Genomic DNA, 20,860 nt, shown 5'->3' on the forward strand with positions numbered 1-20,860 from the left:
CTGAAACTTTAAACATTGCATCTGGAGATCACTTCATTCTGCTGTGTTTTGTCCACCATCAAGAACGCGTCTTGTGCGAGCGGTTATTATTCAGTGGCGGCGCTGCTTGTGAGGTTTAGAGGCACGCTGACTGCCCCCTGCTGACGCGACTCAGAAAAACATGTACCTCAAGCTTGAATTACTCAGATGGTAGGAAAATATTTACTTTTATTATGGAATTTATGTACAGGACAAGGGGCATGATGACTTAAATTAATTTTTTAATACGTATGTTTTTTTAAATATATAATTAATCCTTTTAAATTTCAAATAAAATACAATTCTTGTTAAAAATAATCAATGCATGTTTTCTGCTAAATGATCACAAGGAAGATGTGTGTTGATAAAAAAAGCACATATCAATGCATAGTAATTCAATCATGATTCATTTGTTCTTTTTGGAGTTTAACAGTTTTAATCACCATCCACTTACATTGTGTACAAAAGAGCAGCTCAGACATTCTGCTAAACATCTTTTGAGTCACAGCAGAAAGACAATAATGGGTGTTTCTTCAACTTAGGACAACTTTACACTCTCGCAGGAGATTTATGTCTGATTTATGTATAATTATTATTTTTTTTGTATTCGTATTATTTAATATTTAATGTCTGGGGTTTGAGAAAGACTAAAACAGTCACATCATAAAAGGCATTTGAAAAGTTCCAAAAATAAATGATCTGAGATGTTCATATAATGAAAAGAAAAGAAGACAAAAAACAAATCTGTCCTAACAAAAATCAACCCGGGACATGAAAGTGCCCAAAGTTGAAGAAACACAGAGTTGTAATGTCACTGGGATCAGTTAAAACACTGATGGAATGTTTTCTTTGTAAGATGAGACAGTGGTACATGCATTCCTTGTGTGTGTGTGTGTGTGTGTGTGTGTGTGTGTGTGCGCGTGCACGTGAGTGTGTGTACATGAGTGTGCGTGTGTGTGTGTGCACGCATGTGCAAGTGTGCGTGTGTGTGCGAGTGTGAGTGTGTGTGTACATGAGTGTGTGTGCGTGCAAGTGTGAGTATGTGATTGTGTGTGCGCATGTGTGTGTGTCAGTGTGCGTGTGTGAGCGTGTGTGTGTGTGCGCGAGTGAGTGAGTGTGTGTGTGTGTGTGTGAGTGAGAGTGTGTGTGTGTGTGTGTGCGCGTGTGAGTGTGTGCGCGTGTGAGTGTGTGCGTGTGAGTGAGTGTGTGTGTGTGCGCGTGTGAGTGTGTGTGCGCGTGAGTGAGTGTGTGCGCGTGTGAGTGAGTGAGTGCGCGTGTGAGTGAGTGAGTGCGCGTGCGAGTGTGTGTGTGTGTGTGTGTGTGTGTGTGAGTGTGTGTGTGAGTGAGTGAGTGTGTGAGTGTGTGTGTGAGTGAGTGAGTGTGTGAGTGTGTGTGCGAGTGTGTGTGTGAGTGAGTGAGTGTGTGAGTGTGTGCGTGCGTGTGTGTATACCTTTAGGGATGGTGATCTGGCATCCTAAATCAGAGTCTTTTATCAGTTTGATCAGAGCAACTTCCTGCAGTCGGACTCTCTCCAGCTCAGACAGATTCTGGATGTGAACCGCCTGCAGATGTCCATATGAAGTCTTCCAGGTCAAATCTCCCTGTGAAAGAGAGAAAGAAGATGATTGGCATTTCCTATATCACCTATTTTGCTTTAATGACATCATGCGCTGGAGCGGGCATGAACAAAACCTGGTGATATGTGATATCCAGCGGGATTTAGAGGACGGGGAGAGGATACATTTACTATTTGTACTAAAAAAGAAAGAAAAGTGAGATCAGATAAATATTTACAAGCTGTAACAAGTTTTGGCATCCCATCAAGTCATGCTGGCAGCAGTGAGCGCTGTGCTCGACTCTGGCTGGCACTGACGGTTCACGACTCTTCTCCTTGTAAGGATTTCTTGGAATGATCACTGAAGTCAGTCTCAGACTGAACACATGACACTGATGAAGACTTGCGAAACCAAAGAGTGTTTGACTAGTTTAATAAAAACACATACAGTATATATATCTGTCCAGACTGCGGGTCATTCTTCAGAAGCGAGATCGATGTATGGATATATGGAACAGGGGTCTGCTGAAAGGGGATTTTGGCGATATCATAAATAAGGTTCCGATTAATTGGCCGATAGTTTTTAAAATCAATTTAAAGAATGAAAATAAAATAAAAGTGTCTTTCCTTACTGTGACGGGCACAAACACGAGTGCAAAATTAATCAAATCCCAGATGCAGTTTATTGTACAGCCAAAATCCCAATAATAACAGAAAAAATATTTAATGCATAACGTGAAACATTTAAACCCATAAATACACAAGGGACTCTTATTTTGAAATGACAGAGACTTGGCTCCGTTATGGTGCTCTAAAATGACATATTTACCAAATTAAGCTTTTTATATCTTATATATTTACCAGATGAAGGGATTTTCACCAAGATATTTCACCAGATGAGGTTTAATGAGGAATAATGTTTATTATTAATAGTTGGGAGATATGATGTTCGTGCTGACGCCGTTTCCATATTGTCACATTTTCTTTCAGATCAACCGGATCAACCAAATTCACCTGGTTGCTAAGGAGAGTAGTCACATGGGGTAACCTCCTCGTGGTCACTATAATGTGGTTCTCGCTCTCGGTGGGGCGTGTGGCGAGTTGTGTGTGGATGCCGCGGAGAATAGCGTGAAGCCTCCACATGCGCTACGTCTCCGCAGTAACGCGCTCAACAAGTCACGTGATAAGATGCGCGGACTGACGGTCTCAGACGTGGAGGCAACTGAGAGTCGTCCTCCGCCACCCGGATTGAGGCGAGTCACTACGCCACCACGAGGACTTGGAGCAGGAACTACATGAACTTAAAAGAAATCTGTATGTAGAATCACCTGTTTTACCTGTTTTAGATCATTTGTACCGATTACCCGTTAAACACAGGATTGATTGTAAAATTCTTTGAATGTTTTTTAACCTCATGCGACCCGTGTACACGAGTGGACGTTGTATTTTGGCTTTGCTATATGCAGCACATCATTTAAATGAATTTTAATCGACTGAATAAGGTTTACAATGCATTTAAGAGTTAAACTTCTGGCACATCGAGTCATGTGACACAAAAGCACAACACGGATTTCCATTAAACCCTTCAACAGGTGCAGCTCCAACAAACGTGCCTCTGAAAACCTCCAAATTTATTCAGCTTTATAGAAAATCAGCTGTAACGTCTCACAGACATGAATAATCAACACTCCTGTACACATAATAAACTCATTGATGAAAACAATCAGACTTTTTATAGCTTAGTGTTATTTATAATTAATGTATTAGGACATACATTTTTAGGGAAAAATTTGGTCTTCAAATAATAGTTTTTTTTTGCATGTTTATTCGGTGCTACTTGTTACAAATCAAAAAGGGAAATTAAAAATGCACACAGCAGTCGCGCTCGGGTCTCACGAGGTTAAAGCACTTAATGATCAAGCAACATCATCCTGACCGTTTATCAAATTATGTTCCAAGTCATAGTTTGAGATCTTCCAATGCAGAATGTTTGACATACTGTAACGTAATCTTTAAGAGAACCGGTGAAGCTGCTTTTAGCCATTATGCCCCAAATATCTGATGATTGACCAACTGAAATTAGACAAGCAGCATGAATTCACATTTAATAAAAGCATTTGAAGACATTAAGGTTTAAGATTTTGATGAATACATCGAATGTCTTTTGGTCATTTCTTTCCATTTTCAGTTTGATTTATTTTCCCTCTAGTCTTTTAATTCATTTTATTCTTTTATTCTCACATTCTTTTATTATTGGATTTTGTATCTGTTTTTATACTGTCTTGATTCGTTTAACTTTGTCTGAAAAACACCTGCGATGCACTTTAAGATGCATTTAATGTATGAAAGGTGCTATTCAAATCAAATATATTATTAATGTTCTAAAGTGTCACTATGAAAATTATCAATTGTTCATTGTGATATTTCAGTAAAAAAGAAAAACACATTCAGAGAGCAAAACAAACATTTTATGGCTGAATGTCTTTTATCCATCACTAATGAGCAGATGGGGAGGAAACCTCCTGACCTCTTGACCTCTGACTAACCAACCTATAAATCTGTCTGGGCCAGATTATACTTCCTTTAATCAGACGTTGGAGTGTAAAATGTCATATAAGACCAGTTCCAAAGAGGCTTACTGTCTTAATATCATGCAAACAACAATGTAACCGATGAACACATGTAACATATGTAACAATGTAACCGATGAACGCATGTAACATGTCACCCATGTAACCGATGAACGCATGTCACCCATGAATGCATGTAACCCATGAACGCATGTAACCCATGAACGCATGTAACCCATGAACGCATGTAACCCATGTAACCGATGAACATGTAACCGATGAATGCATGTAACATGTAACCGATGAATGCATGTAACATGTAACCGATGAACGCATGTAGCAATGTAACCGATGAAAGCATGTAGCAATGTAACCGATGAACGCATGTAGCCATGTAACCGATGAACGCATGTAACCGATGAACATATATAACAGATGAACGCATGTAACCATGTAACCGATGAACGCATGTAGCAATGTAACCGATGAACGCATGTAACCCATGTAACCGATGAACGCATGTAACAGATGAACGCATGTAACAGATGAACGCATGTAACCATGTAACCGATGAACGCATGTAACCGATGAACGCATGTAACCGATGAACGCATGTAACCGATGAACGCATGTAACCGATGAACGCATGTAACCGATGAACGCATGTAACCCATGTAACCGATGAACGCATGTAACCCATGTAACCGATGAACGCATGTAACCCATGTAACCGATGAATGCATGTAACCCATGTAACCGATGAACGCATGTAACCGATGAACGCATGTAACCGATGAACGCATGTAACCCATGTAACCAATGAACGCATGTAACCAATGAACGCATGTAACCCATGTAACCAATGAACGCATGTAACCGATGAACGCATGTAACCGATGAACGCATGTAACCGATGAACGCATGTAACCCATGTAACCAATGAACGCATGTAACCCATGTAACCAATGAACGCATGTAACCCATGTAACCGATGAACGCATGTAACCCATGTAACCGATGAACACATGTAACCATGTAACCGATGAACACATGTAACCATGTAACCGATGAACGCATGTAGCAATGTAACCGATGAACGCATGTAACCATGTAACCGATGAACGCATGTAACCGATGAACGCATGTAACCGATGAACGCATGTAACCGATGAACGCATGTATCCGATGAACGCATGTAACCGATGAACGCATGTAACCGATGAACGCATGTAACCGATGAACGCATGTAACCCATGTAACCGATGAACGCATGTAACCCATGTAACAGATGAACGCATGTAACCCATGTAACCGATGAATGCATGTAACCCATGTAACCGATGAACGCATGTAACCGATGAACGCATGTAACCGATGAACGCATGTAACCGATGAACGCATGTAACCCATGTAACCAATGAACGCATGTAACCCATGTAACCAATGAACGCATGTAACCCATGTAACCGATGAACGCATGTAACCCATGTAACCGATGAACACATGTAACCATGTAACCGATGAACGCATGTAACCATGTAACCGATGAACGCATGTAACCATGTAACCGATGAACGCATGTAACCATGTAACCGATGAACACATGTAACCATGTAACCATGTAACCGATGAACACATGTAACCATGTAACCGATGAACACATGTAACCGATGAACACATGTAACAATATAACCGATGAACATATCAATGTAACAGATTAACATGTAAAATGTAACAGATTTAAATATGTAACAATGTAATATATTCTGAATTTACTGATTAATGAACTATAAACTCTCCAATCCATTTACTTGTGCATTACACATATTCTGAAAAGTTTAGGGGTAAGAAGAATATACATAATTCAATATATATTCTCTGAAAAACAATTTCTCTTTGTACGGGATTTTGCAGAATTTGCTTTCGAAACGTACTGCGTCTCGCTTCATTTGTTTCATATATACGGCAACAAATGCATCGACTAATTTGGAACGTCACACCGATTGTGGTCAGTTCTGCATCGAAGAGCTTTCCTACATAATAATAGTGCAGTAAACTTATAAATGATGAAGATTCAAATGTAACAACATTTTACATTTAAAGATATTGAGGGAAAATTAGAGACACACACCATAAATGAACCTTTAAATGATAGTTCATCCAGAAATCATCATTTACTCACCTTCACGTTGTTCCAAACTACTCTTCTTTCATGCTCCGATTAAGAAAGTTAGTTGTAATTTAAAGAACATGAGAGGATGATTATAGCATTGACATTTTTAGGTGAGCTAAATGCTATTTATTTACTTAGTTAATTTTAGCATAGGCAAGAAAGTCTTTCTGTTTTCTTGCAATAGTCTGTATTTCATATAAGCATCGTAGGCAACATTCCTAACCGTATAGTAACAGTAAACATGATTAACAAAACACAAACGGTCCAAACACACAGTATTAATCACGCAGACACAACACACCCTTCAACATATGATGCAACCTTTCCCATGTTCACTGCAGAACAACACATGCAAGTCACGCTTCCATGACAACGGAAAGCTTGTAACACTTGCCTCTTTAATTCCAAGGCAAATAGTGTGGGAAAATGTCACGCCTCTTTTGTGGCCCGTACAATGTTGTTGAAACTGTTAACAATGAATTCAACTGATACATCAAGTTCAGTCTGAAGAAGTCTACGGGATACTTTAACCCCATTTAAATCCACCACGCAAAGACTGAAAGCGTGATTGTTAAGAGAAGTAAAAGCACACCTCTTCTCAGCAAACCACATGATCTGACGTATCGTTTATGTCTGTACATGGAGCGTGACAAGTTACATTCTGAATTGAATCACCAGCCATAAGTTTGAGCAATAGCAAGTGACATTTGATTTAGTAATCCCCACAAAATAGACAAATGTATTGCATGGGAAATTAATTTGCGGTCTTTAAACCATATACAAGCATAAAGGGTTTCTTTTGAGCAAGAGTCATTTATAAAATCTTACATTTGGCTTCACCAAACCAATTCTCAGAGGTCTCTTTAGTGGGAAAACAACATCGTCATTCAGATCTCAACGTCTCAGAATGTACCTGACATCAGCTACAGTAGAGAAGCACAATCATAGATACAGAACATCAGTGTTGCATTTACATTAATGCATGTGGCAGACGCTTTTATCCAAAGCGACTTAGTGCACTTATTACAAGGACACAACGGTGGTGGCTGTGGGGATAGAACCAGCAACCTTCTGATTACATGTTAGCCACCAGCACTCCAGCGTGTTGCTGTCGGGCTACATTACGTAAAGTAGTAAAAGTACAGTCAAGCTACTCTTTTAAAAAGTAATTTGCTGCACTACAAGCTACTAACAAGAAGTAGCAAAACTGCATTGAAGCCGTTTTAAATAAGGTTGTCCGAGGAGACAAAGATTAGAAAACGTTTTGCTATGACACTTGAAATTAAGCTCAGGTGCATCACATTGCTCTGGATCATCTTTGAGATGTTTCTACACTTTGATTGGAGTCCACCGGTGGCACATTCAATTGATTGAACATGATTAAGAAAAGGCACAACGGTCTATATAAGGTATTATAGCTGAAAATGCATATCAGAGCAAAAAGCCACGAGGTCAAAAGAAACTGCCTTTTCTATAAAGGGGTCTGAATACTTTATGAATATATATATTCATATATATATATGTGTGTGTGTGTGTGTGTGTGTGTGTTGGGGCTGAAATGATTAGTCCACAATAATAAAAAATAAAAAAACATTTCGTTGTCGAATAGTCGTTTGATCTCATTTAACGTAACATGAGATCATATGAAACTCTATAAAGATGACGCGAGAGAGGAGTACAGTAGCTCACGTCTGACTGAGATGAGGAGGAAAACACGTGTCCAGATGCACTCGAAAGTTTCCAAACAGCTTAAGGTGATGTAGATCACAAACTATAACGGAGTTACCGGAAATGCATAAGCACTGTCACCGTGAAATAAAGCCGAGCCGGATCTGGCATTCCACTTAAGCAAAACCTGCATGTCAGAGCAGCTAAAAAGCAAACGACCTGCCGTTATATCTTTAATGCATCCTTTACTAAAGTTCAAACAATAAGGAAGTGCATCATAAACAAACTACAATAATGGCATTACTCGGTGCGTTCAGCGCCACATCTATGAGTCGCGTGAAGGGGGAGAGATTGAGATTGAGACTGCCCCCGACTGAGGATCCCTCTGGCGCGGGACAGCCGTCCCTCGTGCGCGTTTGCTGAAGCTAGACTAATAACAAAATGGATTGTGACGTATTGTATCAATATATACCGTAGCCTCTGTGTCACGTGTGTATCTTAGCCCATTATACACTGCAAAAATGAATTAAACGTAATAAAGATATTGAGATATTTTTAAAATATTATTTTGTCCTCTTTATTGTTAGTAAGCACAGTTAATTCAACCTTTAATCGTTGCAATATTCAACCGAATAGTCGAATAATCGTTCTAATAATCATTAGATTAATCGACTATCAAAATAATCGTTAGTTGCAGCCCTACTATTTATATATATATATATATATACACACCGGCGGCCAATAGTTTGGAATAATGTACAGATTTTGCTCTTATCGAAATAAATTGTTAATTTCTTCACCAAAGCAGCATTAAACTAATCAAAATGTATAATCAGGACATTAATAACATGAAAAATTACTATTACAGTGTGGCACGGCGGAGGGCGGACCAGGTCGTGAGTCCGCACACCCGGCACCTAATCATGCTAATTAGCCCTCGAGAGGTTTCGCGGCCAACACACCGGCCCGCTCAGGGCTCCCGATGGCCAGTCCACCCCAAAGTGCGTCGGCCCACCAGGAAAATGCCCGGTATGCCAGATTATCAGTCCAGCCCTGACTCAGCCTAGTTGTGGCGTAAATGGGCACTCCGTCCGGTGTCAAGTTTCAACATACGAAATAGATATTAAAATGAATAAACGTCTATTTTTCCAGCCTGTTGTATTAGTACTTATTTATTAATTGCTAATTGTTCATTTTAGATACAGTTATTACATACTGTTATTTACATAGGCTAAATATACCATTAATGAAATCTTGTTTTATTACGTATTTTATTTTAATGGGGATATAATTTATTACAGCTACGCGAGCAAACAAAGTTTGAACATCAATTGTAGCAACATCAAATTGAAGTTCATGGCTTTTTAACACTTCTGTGTACAAATTTAAAGGTTGCTTATTGGATAATACAAGTAAACGCCATATTATGTGACTGCAGCCAAATTAAGCAGTGATTTAGGCTACGTCTACTTTAATCCGGATGCGTTTGAAAACAACGTTTTTGTTTTAAAACGCTCTGTCCACACTAACATTTTCAAGCCTATTTCAAAAGTTGCTCGTCCACAGAGAAACGTATGAAAACGCTTAAATCGTGTCACTGCACATGCGGAAAATCCCGCTGCATGTACGGTCTGAAACGCAATTGTCCTCGTGTTCCGTTACCGGACACCAATTCTGCGTAAACTTCCCTTCGCCTTATTAGGAACGCAATGTGAAAGTTGTACAAAGTGACATTTATTTTTTAACAACGCAAAAGTGAGTATCAGGCACAACAGCGCCGCTATCACATGGCCGCCATCTTGATTGTTTTGGTTGAATAGATCACATGACTGCGTCACGTGACAACAAATACATCGTCACTTTCAGATATATACTGTGGAGTGGGGGGCATGGTTGTGTGTCGGTCTGCGAGAGAGAGAGAAAGAAGATTCTGCCTCACCGCCTCCTGGGAACGCCGCCATGTAGTCCTCTGCCAGCTGGACGGCTCCATCCAACGACTCAGGGCCGTGGCACTGGACCCACTCCGACATGCCTCGGAGAAGTTGAGAAATGAACTGCTCCAGTACCACCATGTCGACCACTTCCACAACGTCACGGGTTCCCCCCACCAACAGCCACTTCCGGCAGGCGTCACGGAGCTGCTGCGCAAACGGAAACGGGCGGCCGTCCTTCCCGAAGCTCAATGAGCGGAATCGCTGCCGACTCGACTCCGGAGAATGACACACGACCACCCCCCCATGCCACATATACGTTTTCACAGTCCACACGTTACGTGTTCAAAAACCTCAGTTTTCGCGGACGAAAACGCCGTCTCAGTGTGGACGGAACGCCAAAACTGAGAGAAAAAGATGCGTTATCAAACGAAAACGTATTAGCGTGGACAAGGCCTTAGATACAGACTAACTAGTAGTTACTAAGCCCTTAGTGTGAACTTTACGTCCCAACATACGTGAGAACGTACGCACAGCTGGTGCAACCCTGTCCAGGTTTTGTTCATGTCAGATCGAGTGTTTGGCTGTTCTTAACTCTTTCCCCGGCAAACACGGAATTTTCGGTGTTTTATGAAAAAACGCTTCCCCGCCAAACACGGAATTTTCGGTGTTTTATCAAAAAACGCTTCCCCGCCAAACACGGAATTTTCCGGGTTTCCGTGTTTTAGGTGTTATACGGTAAAGAAGACCCTTGCGCATGTTTTGAAAGAGTACGCAACTCTTTGATCAAAGAAACAGACTGCGATCGTCTCAAACATGAAGAAGTGGAGTATTGAGAAGCTCAAAATATCAGACATAAACATGCCTTTTTCTCAGCTTTTTGTCTGAAATGTTGTTTTTTGACAAATCCTACCTCTGTTCAAGTCGCAATAAAAAAAGAACAAATGAAGATAAAATAAAATCGTTTTTTTTTTTTGCCTAAAAGCAGAGGCCCAGATCTTTATTGTGATATATAGCATCTTCATATATTCATGGAAGAAAATATTCTGCGGGCCATTAAAGTTTAGCGAAAATCGTCAAAAACCCTGGCGGTGGCTGGCAACTTTTTTTAAAAACGCTGGCGGGGAAAGAGTTAAAGCAAAAGGGCCACATGCCAAATCCTCCATTCTCAAATTTTATAATGCAGCTACTCCAACTTGGCAGAGCGATACGGCAGATATTATTGACTTCAGTATGTCACATTGCATGCGGTTTCATATTTGGGTAAAGCATCTGCTAAATGCAAATGTAAACAATCCTACTCTTTAACTCTAACAGTTATCGCTGATGTATAATGTAAACGTTCCTACAAAAGAACCAAAAAAATACAAAAGAGACGCATTTTCAGTTGTAGTCCCAGACTTTTGGACCCCACTGCACCTGAAGATAAATGAATTCACAATTCCAGCATAAAGACTCAAATGAGAGCTGAAAGAGTGCGTAAAGACCTGCATGTCTGTGGCCCACATGGAACGATTTACTTAAAAGCTCGAGGGCAAAAAATAACAGACCAGTAAATCTAAAAGCAAACAAATCTTCAACAGCTCATCTGGGGCCCCGAAAACCAAAACAGTGCATATGAATGTGGGTAATGCTTAAAGAAATACACACTGTCTTCCATCAAACACAAGAGGTCTAGTCTCCCATCCATTAGCATTCCCATTCATTTCAATGGGAGCCGCTAACTGGACCATCTAACGTCTTTCATATGACAACCCTTTAGTGTGTATTTGTCTCTATTATATTTAAGGACACAGAGGGGTAGTCATTGTGATGCGGTCACGTGTGTTTATAACCACCCCGAAGGTGATTGCGTGATCGGATTGCACAATGCAAAATGTTTTTGTCACTGTTTATTGTCTGGACCCGTGTGTGTGTGTGTGTGTGTGTGTGTGTGTGTGTGTGTGTGTGTGTGTGTGTGTGTGCGTGCGTACGTGCGTTGCAATACACTGAGAAGAATATCAGGCACAGTACAATGTGAATTACTACAAAAGGTTACGCTTATATACACTCCATGTGTTCATGTATCCATTCACTATCAAACATTTCAACATGCTTAAAGGAATATTCCAAGTTCAGCTCAATCGACAGCATTTGTGGCATAATGTTAATAACCATAAAAATGTATTTCGACTCGTCCCTCCTTTTATATAAAAAAAGCACAAACGTGTGTTCCAGTGAGACACTTACAATGGAAGTCAATGGGGCCAATTTTTAGAGGGTTTAAAAGCAGAAATGTGATGCTTATAATTTTATAAAAGCACTTGCATTAATTCTTCTGTTAAAACTTGAGCATTATTTGAGCTGTAAAGTTGTTTAAATTGTCACTTTTACAGTCATTTTAGGGTTTTAGTGTTGGTGACATTGCATCGTCATGGCAACAAAGTTGTAAAATTGGATATAACTTTGCACAGATGTGGTTAGTAAGTGATTTTATGACAGTAAAATCATGTTCACACACATATTGTTTAATTCTTGTGTCTATACTTTTGAAACGGTGAGTATTTTAATGTTTACCGATTGGCCCCCCATTGACTTCCATTGTGAGTGTCCCACTATAACACAGATTTATGCTTCTTTTAAAGAAAAGGAAGGATTAGTCGAAATTATCTTTAGTGGTAATAAGAGTGGAGTAGAGTTCCTGGGTTTAGTCACATCTGGTTTACATGAAGTCTGCATCAGCTTCCTTAAAAACAAGAGCAGGATGACCCGAACTTTGGCAACGCCAACCGTGCAAATATTTCATCCCGCTAGAGACAGTCCCCTCAAGAGCACTTTAGAGTGTTCTTATGGTTTTCTCATGTTCAACAGATCTGTTTAAGTCGTAAAGCTTTCAGTAGTCGTTTCTTAGAAGTTTATCTCCAATTAAAGGCCAATAAAATATTTTTTGGTTTTAGTGCAAGCAGGTGGTTTCATAGAAAGCATATACTGAAATATCTGAAGAGAAATACACAACTGATCTTAGTATTTGTTAAAACGAGTAGGGCCTGATGTGCAACACCCTTTTTTCACAATCTGATAAATTCAAGATGCAATCAAGCTTATCTTGTCATTTGCGTTTCACTTGAAAATAAGTCATAGTGTGGAAGTAAAATAGAACAAAAGCGTCATAAACCATGAATCAAACCAACCTGCTCCGAGGTGACTCACAACAGTACAAACTTGCACTTGAAGAACAGAAGTATTTGAGATACAGACACAAAGATACAAGACTGTGTACTTGTGGGTTTGGGTAGCTCAGTGAGTATTGACGCTGACTATCACACCTGGAGTTGGGAGTTTGAATCAAAAGCAACCAAATTGGCTCGGTTGCTAGGGAGGGTTGAGTCACATGGGTGGTCGCTATAATGTGGTTCTCGCTCTCGGTGGGGCGTGTGGTGAGTTGTGCGTTGATGCCGCCGAGAATAGCGTGAAGCCTCCACATGCGCTACGTCTCCGCGGTAACATGCTCAACAAGACACGGATTGACGGTCTCAGACGTGGAGGCAACTGAGATTCGTCCTCCGCCACCCAGATTGAGGCGAGTCACTACGCCACCACAAGGACTTCGAGCACATTGGGAATTGGGGAGAAAAGGCGAGAACCCCCCGAAAAAAAAAGGCTGAATACTTTAATTCTTTAATGAGGGAATGAACTACAATCCCATGAAGAATTGCGTATGACATAATCGGATTAAAAAAATAATAGAAACATTTTAACCCATTGATTTAACATTGTTGATTGACGGTCCAACACATTTACATTTTATTGCAAAATACTGAGATATACAGTAATATATAAATATTTTGAGAGTGGGCGGTCGCTGCAGAGCTCTTTTGGCGTGCTTTGTTCACTGCATTTCTCTGATTGGTGGATCTTTCTATTCAGGATCATGGGTAGTGTAGCTCTTCACCAGGACTTCCGCCATGAAGTTAGGGTCGGTACTAGGATGCGATCTTTGGTGGGGCACTTGTATGGTTTTTTTTTTGGGGGTATTGATCGTTTCGCCTTCAGACAGTGTGGGGGCTTCAGAAGTCTCTGGGGGGGCTTGAGGCAAACCTACGTGGGCAATGTCCCCCTGGACAACACCTGGGTTTCTCCAGGAGAACTCGGCTTAATGTGGTCATGTTAACACATTAGCTGCTAACAGGTTTTTGAGGGGTGCATGCACATGGACTACATGTACAGGAAAACAGACGTCATTGGATGGAGCCCAACAACATACTCTGGGAGTACAGTGGGAAAAGCACATACACTATGAACTATAACCATTTATACACGGCCATGTAAAATATTGACTGCCCCTCACGTCCGCGTTTATGCGCTGGTACACTGGGGGAATCCCAGAGTTTGATGTAAGAGGGGAAAACCCACTATTGAAGTGCAATTCTGTTGCAGGTTGCGAGGTTTACTGAATAAAAAACAAACACAGCAACAACTCGGGAATATCTAAAGCGAAGCAACGGAACATTAAACGGCGAAGTTTTCCTCGGATGCATTGCGGGGACATTACGTTGCTGTGGAGAAAGCTGCTGACTGACCGAGCAGCGTGTACAGGGGCGGACTGGCCATAGAGAACCAGGACTTTCCCCCCACCCAACTACTTTTGGCCAACTAACCCCCCCCCCACCCCACCCCACATCTTGACAACTCTGCCAGCATCACAAGAGGTTGCACTTCAGAATGTCCCCTTGAGTGATGATCCGTCTCTCAAATGCTAAATTTTAGATCTCCAATCCTAAACAAAAGTATCCTACTTTTTAAACAACCATTGAGAGTGTCAATCACAAAGGAACTGCAGGTGTGCCATTAACAAGGTTTACTTTATTGTGTTGCATATTGGATTATGTTGTTCAAGTAGCCTTTAGGTCAGCTTTCCCCCACATTATTATTCAGCTGGGGTAACAGCCTTGTGGTGCACCTCCTGCTTTTACATTTTCTCAACAGTAAACTCAATATGACATGATCGAGAAAATGTAGGTTTTTTGTCATTCACTTCCACTCTCTAGTGTTATTTTGGACTTTCATGACAACGCTTTTCCAGGTTTTTTCAATTTTCATTGGTGTTATTTTGTTAGTATTTAGTGACAACATCAATGGCATGAGGATAATGGATTCATTACAACTAGGATCAGCAACTAAACCACCACACAATCCAATTCCAATACTGAGCCTTAAGGTCTCATACTAAACTGTGAAGTAATTGCACACATAATATGTTAGCACTAATGTTGCCGCCTTCTTTCTTCAACATTCTGCCTTCTGTTAAATGAATAGTTAAATTGTCCCCCATTTAAAAAAATCTAATGCTCATCCACAAGCAACAAAAGACAATTATGTGTGAACTGATCGAGGCAATCCCATTTTCTCGTAGGACATTTCAGCATTCCCATTAAGATTTGAAAACATCTCAATTTCAATATCAGCCATTTCCTTAGACATCAGAAACATTTTGTCTGTGTCAACAAGGTCAATAGTTCAAACATGTTTCATGTACCTACTGAGAAAAAAAACAGACTACATTGGTTTGTTGGTATCAAGCAGGGACTAAAAACTGTTTAATGAACAAAAACTTTTAGCTGTTCTGGAGTGAACACTATATTTTTAAATGTTACTAAGTGGTGATTGAGTCACGTGACGCCATGAAAGGATCAGACGTGTGAATGGCGAGCTCTGCGCACTTTGATTGTTTTTTCCGGTGAGATTCGATACACTCTGTTTCATTACTGTTCAAGGAGGAAAATATGTCAAAGATTTCAAAATCCTCTGGCTCTGGAGATATTAAAAGACACTTACGCGCTCAAGCTGATACCCCCGACCGGGCAGCAAGCCAGGGAGATACGGGAATTGTGGCGAGAGATGCTGAACATGTCAGCAATGCTGATAAAGGTCTTTGCTGACTTGGAGGATCTTGCTGTGATTCATCGATCGATCACTGCCATGGAGGCAAAGTTCTCTGAGATGGTTACAAGAGTGGGGAATGTCGAGAAAACGACCAATGATCTGGAGTCATCAGAGAGGGAATTTGGAAGGTGGACTTGGCACCTGTCTGGGAGAAGTTGGAGGACATGGAGAACTGTAGCTGGCAGAATAACGTCCATATTTTCTGAATTCCTGAGGCTGAAGAGGGTCAGGATATGGTGATATTCCTGGATGGGCTCCTTCCGAATCTGCTCGACAAAATAGGTCATAAGCTCATAGTCGAGCGAATTTACAGGGTCCCGGCATGGAGATCCGCTGAGGGAGACAGGCCCTGATCAATTCTGGCCAAATTTCTGAGATCAGCCGATAACGATTTTGTGTTACGCGAGGCAGGGAGTGAAGGAAGGCTTTCTTGGAAAAACCACAGCATTTTCGCATTCCCAGACTTTGCGAATTCGACAAGAGAGAAACGAGATCAATTCAAGGAATGCAAGAAACTTTTACATCAACGAAAGGTCGCTTTTGCACTGATGTTCTCAAATTGAAAATAGATGCTAAAGAGGGCCGCATACCCACAGCAAGCGATGTCCTTCATAAAGTCAATGGAGTAAGTCATTTTGTTGTACTCACGTTGCAGCAGAGTGGACCGGCTCACTGATCATTCACTTGACTGTTTGAGGAAACTGAGAATTTTGTTTTGTGCTGTTCCGCCTATCGGCTGGAGTTAATTTCGCAGAGTGGCACACCTTCGGGACAGTTTTAAGGATGAATCTACACGCTCTTTGAGTTTGTTCCACCTATTGGCTGGAGTTTTTTTTTATAGATTATCATTTGTTGTGTAATTTTGTCTCACAAAATTTGAATAGAAACACTGGACTTGAGCAATCCGATGGTAAAAATGTCGCAGGGGTCCTCGTAAGTGGATCATGTGATGGACCTCGTAGGTGAGTTTAGAGAGATGGATGCCAGTTGCCGCAGTCGTGCGTGGGGTTAATACGCACATTTTTCTTTTTTCTGTTTGATTTGTTCTGGGGGATGTTCAGGTTTTAATGGTCACACCAATGTGGTCTTTATAATCTTGTTTTTGATGCATTATCTATTTTTTCTGACATGTCAAATTGTCAAATGTTAATATGAGTGGATTGTCTCTCTCCACGTGGAATGTGAATGTGTTAGGGAACCCTGTAAAAAGAAGGAAGGATATTTCTTTTCTTAAACGTAATAAATATAATATAGTGTTTCATCAAGAAATGCACCTTTCACCGCAGAAAGCGAAAACATTTGGAAAGATATGGGGTGGGCATTTTTTATAGTGCTGGCTCAAATAAGAGCAGGGGAGTCATTACACTGATATGTAAACATCTACAATTCAAATGTCGCAAACAGAGTAAAGATAAATTAGAAAGAGTCATTATAATTTTAGCTGAAATTCAGGGGTTGATTCAAAGGTTGATTTTGGCTGATATTTACGCACCTAAAATGGATGATCAGAGCTTTTTTTATAGATCTTGAAGGGATGTTGCAAGCTGCTGGCACCCCTTGTGATATAATATTGGGAGGAGACTTTAATCTTTTGAAGGATTCAGTCCTTGATCATAGTGAAGCAGAAGTGTGTAAGCCCCCTAGAGCAACACTGATGCTTCACAGGATGGTTACAAATATTGGTCTTACAGATATTTGGAGACTTTTGATCCCATCTGTTAGGGACTATACATTTTTCTCATCAGTCTATAAGATTTACTCTAGAATAGATTTGTTTTTATATATCCAAGTCTCTCATTTAATCTATTGTTGATTGCTCAATTGGAAACATTTGAAGATCATGCCCTGGCATGTTTAGAGGTGTTGCCACATACGGAGAAAAACAAATCATATAGTTGACATTTTAAAGTATCCCTTGTGCAAAATCCTGAATTTCAACAAATGTTAAAGACTGAAATCAGTGTTAATATGGAGACCAACTGGTCCTCAGTATCCTCTGTGGGCGTGGCTTGGGAGGCACTTAAGGCGGTTCTTAGGGGCCGGATCATAAGGTATGACTCATTCACAAAAAATCCCAAACCACAAGAACTAGTGAAATTGGAAGGGAATATTAAAAGTGCCGAGGCAGAACTAAGGCATCAAATGCCACCTAATGGCCTCAGAGAATTGACTCGATTGAAACACAGACATAATACTATTTTGTCGTGGAAGGTGGAGTTTTGGCTATTCAGGGCAAGACAGGCAAGACTTTGAGTCGGGGGACAAAGCGGGGAAGATTCTGGCTAGACATATAAAGCAGAGAGAGTCTTTTTCTACCATTCTGTCATTAAAATCTGTTGGTGGTGACATTTTCACCTCAGCCATTGACATTAATAATGCTTTTAAAGAAGTCTATCTTGATCTCTATAGTTCCACATCTACTAATGAAGATATTAGAACCGTCAATCCGCGCATCTTATCACGTGACTCGTTGAGCGCGATATCGTGGAGGCTTCACGCTATTCTCCGCGGCATCCGTGCACAACTCACCACGTGCCCCACCGAGAGCGAGAACCACTTTATAGCGGCCACCATGTGACTCTACCCTCCATAGCAACCAGACCAATTTGGTTGCTAAGGAGACCTGACTGGAGTCACTCAGCACGCCCTAGATTCAAACTCACGACTCCAGGTGTGATAGTCAGCTTCAATACTCACTGAGATACCCAGGTGCCCCAGTGAAGTAGTACTTGGTACCTTAACAGACATCCCAAGTCTCCCGGAAGTTCCGGGAGTCTCCCGCGTATTGATAGCGGCTCCCTGATGCCCGCAAATTAGTTAAAATCTCCCGGAATCAAGAGCGAGCGAGCAAGAGCGGTTACACTGTGCTCCAAGCCGTGTAGCGCGCACGGCAGAGAGGGAGAGAGCGAGAGACCTTGCGCGCGCGTGTGTGTGTGTGTGCATCAACAAGTGCATGTAAGACAGAGAGCATCCTGATTGGCCTGTTTCGGTAAGTCAACCAATCAATTGTCAGTGTGGGCGGGCTTTTATCTCTTCTCCCGAACCTAATTAATCAGTTCAGTGTATCTAGACACAGGAACGCCATGGCAGAGGGAGAGTGCCCCAAAAAGCGAAAATATAAGACACATTTTACGCCAGACTACACGAAACTGTACCCCTGTCTAATAACAGTGAAACATAATGACAGTCTTGCACTCTGTACAGTTTGTAACAGTGACTTCAGCATTGCCCATGGCGGGTTAAATGATTGTAAAAGACATGTTGACAATGACATGTATCATTTCATGTGCATATTATTCAGGCCGGCTAGTTACCTAGGCTACATGAAAACAATAAACTCCTTAGACCTGTTTAAAGTTGCAATGGAATATAAATAAAAGCAGTTTACATAAATAGTATAAGCAGTTTATATTAAAAGTAATCTACATAATTAACAAATAATTGCATAGGCCTATAGCCTAAAAGAATTATGGGGGGTTGGGTCCGGGATACCTCCCTGAAATGACTTTTTGCAGGTTGGGATGCCTGCCTTAATACATAAGAAGAACGCATGGGCACTTGCTTTAGTGTTGCCACCTCTCATAGCCTGCATGCCACCCCCTTGCCACCCCATAAAAACATTTCTAGATCCGCCCTTGCTCTGGACGGTTACACCACCTGACATTTATATATAAATATATATATTAAGTAACATGAGTTAATAGATCTCACGTGTCAGGTTCAGATATGCATGTGTTTACATTTCTCCTAAACTCACCTCCGATTTAAAGATGTTCTGGGAGAGACTGTCCGACTGCGGCGCCTTTCTTTGAAGCCACTTCCTCGGTGAGAAGATGTTGCTGGAACCGGTGAGCGATAAATCCCGAGACGCGCTCCGTTTGCTACTTTTGTAATCACAGTGAACACCGGAGAGCGACGACGCGTCTGAAGAGGACCATAAACTCGACGAAGAGAGATGCGGACCTAGTCTGGAAGCAGCAGCGAGAAGTTCAGAAGATGTTTGGTTGTTCATAAATCCACCTGTCGAGGTGGAACTCCAAAACACGGGCCGCTGGCCGCTGGGTTCTCCAGGCGCACCGCAGTTTCTCATCAGCGCAGAATCCAAGCTCCGAGTCTGACGCAGTTTTCTCTTTGTGACAGATTTAGAGCCCGTTGAAGAGCATGAAAACACGCTGTTCAATAATCCGTGTGCGGACATCACTGAGATATCAAACACAAACTGACGCCCAGAACAATCTCCATGTGAAGGAACCGTGACTGGCTGACTCTGAAAATGGGAAAATAACTTTAAAACAATAACAGATTAAACCAATGATGTTCTCGCATCCATATCTGATCCACGGACGACGTGTTCACTAACCACGCCAAGCTGCGCGTCATCGAAGTTTCTCAACTTCTCTGTCGGGCTGAAGATGGGCGCGTCTTATCGTTCCTCTTGTGCTGCACAACCTCCATCCTACACCCCTGCCTCAAAACAACCTTGTGTGTGTGTGTGTGTGGTGGAGAGACGTGCGTAAACCTTATTAGTGAGTATCCTCCAAAGTGTAATCAATATTCGGTTTAATATATTGGAACAGAACAGCTGCATTATTATCTATAAAGTGCATGTAGGTCCTGCGCAGGGGTTTTCAACCATTTAAGACAAGCGCCCCCTCCGTTTGTGTAAAAATAGCTTCCACCTGGACACCCTATTTTAATATCCCTGAAGTTGCACGCTACATGCACAACCATGTAAATATAGGGCTGTCAATTACGGAAGCGCTGAACCGCAAGGTGAAACAAATAAATAATAATAGGACCTCAGTTCCTTCCTGAGCCTAAGTCTTAATTTTTTTCTCTCTTCAAAAAAAATGTGCTCTTCAAATGTTTTTCCTTCTCTTAATTTTTTTTCTTTTGAAGAGAAAAACATTTTAAGAGAGGAATTTTTTTTTGGACTTTTTTTTCGCCACCTTGCGGTTGCGAGCTTCCGTAGTCAATCACTTACAATTTTTAATCGAATTAATTACATGATATGCCAATTAAT

At 41.1% G+C, this 20,860-nt stretch overlaps 1 protein-coding gene across 5 annotated transcripts in view; it reads right to left on the reverse strand.

Moving 5' to 3' along the window:
• Positions 1–20,272, reverse strand: part of LOC127658915 (rho GTPase-activating protein 6-like) — a 46,170-nt gene extending 25,898 nt beyond the window's left edge. For 3 of the 5 annotated variants that reach the window (XR_007972462.1, XR_007972461.1, XM_052148483.1), the window contains exons 1-2: positions 19,595–20,272; positions 1,469–1,619 (exon numbers count right to left, since the gene is read on the reverse strand). Coding sequence is in view for 3 of the 5 variants with exons in the window: in XM_052148483.1 (XP_052004443.1) it covers positions 1,469–1,619; positions 19,595–20,035 (592 nt within the window). In the remaining 2 variants the exon portion in view is untranslated. The remainder of the gene's footprint in view (positions 1–1,468; positions 1,620–19,594) is intronic. The other 2 variants (XM_052148481.1, XM_052148484.1) reach the window with 1 other exon arrangement.
• Between the last annotated feature and the right edge of the window lie 588 nt (positions 20,273–20,860).

This window comes from Xyrauchen texanus, chromosome 18 (assembly GCF_025860055.1).
Source record: "Xyrauchen texanus isolate HMW12.3.18 chromosome 18, RBS_HiC_50CHRs, whole genome shotgun sequence".
In the NCBI taxonomy this organism is placed as follows: Eukaryota; Metazoa; Chordata; class Actinopteri; order Cypriniformes; family Catostomidae; genus Xyrauchen; species Xyrauchen texanus.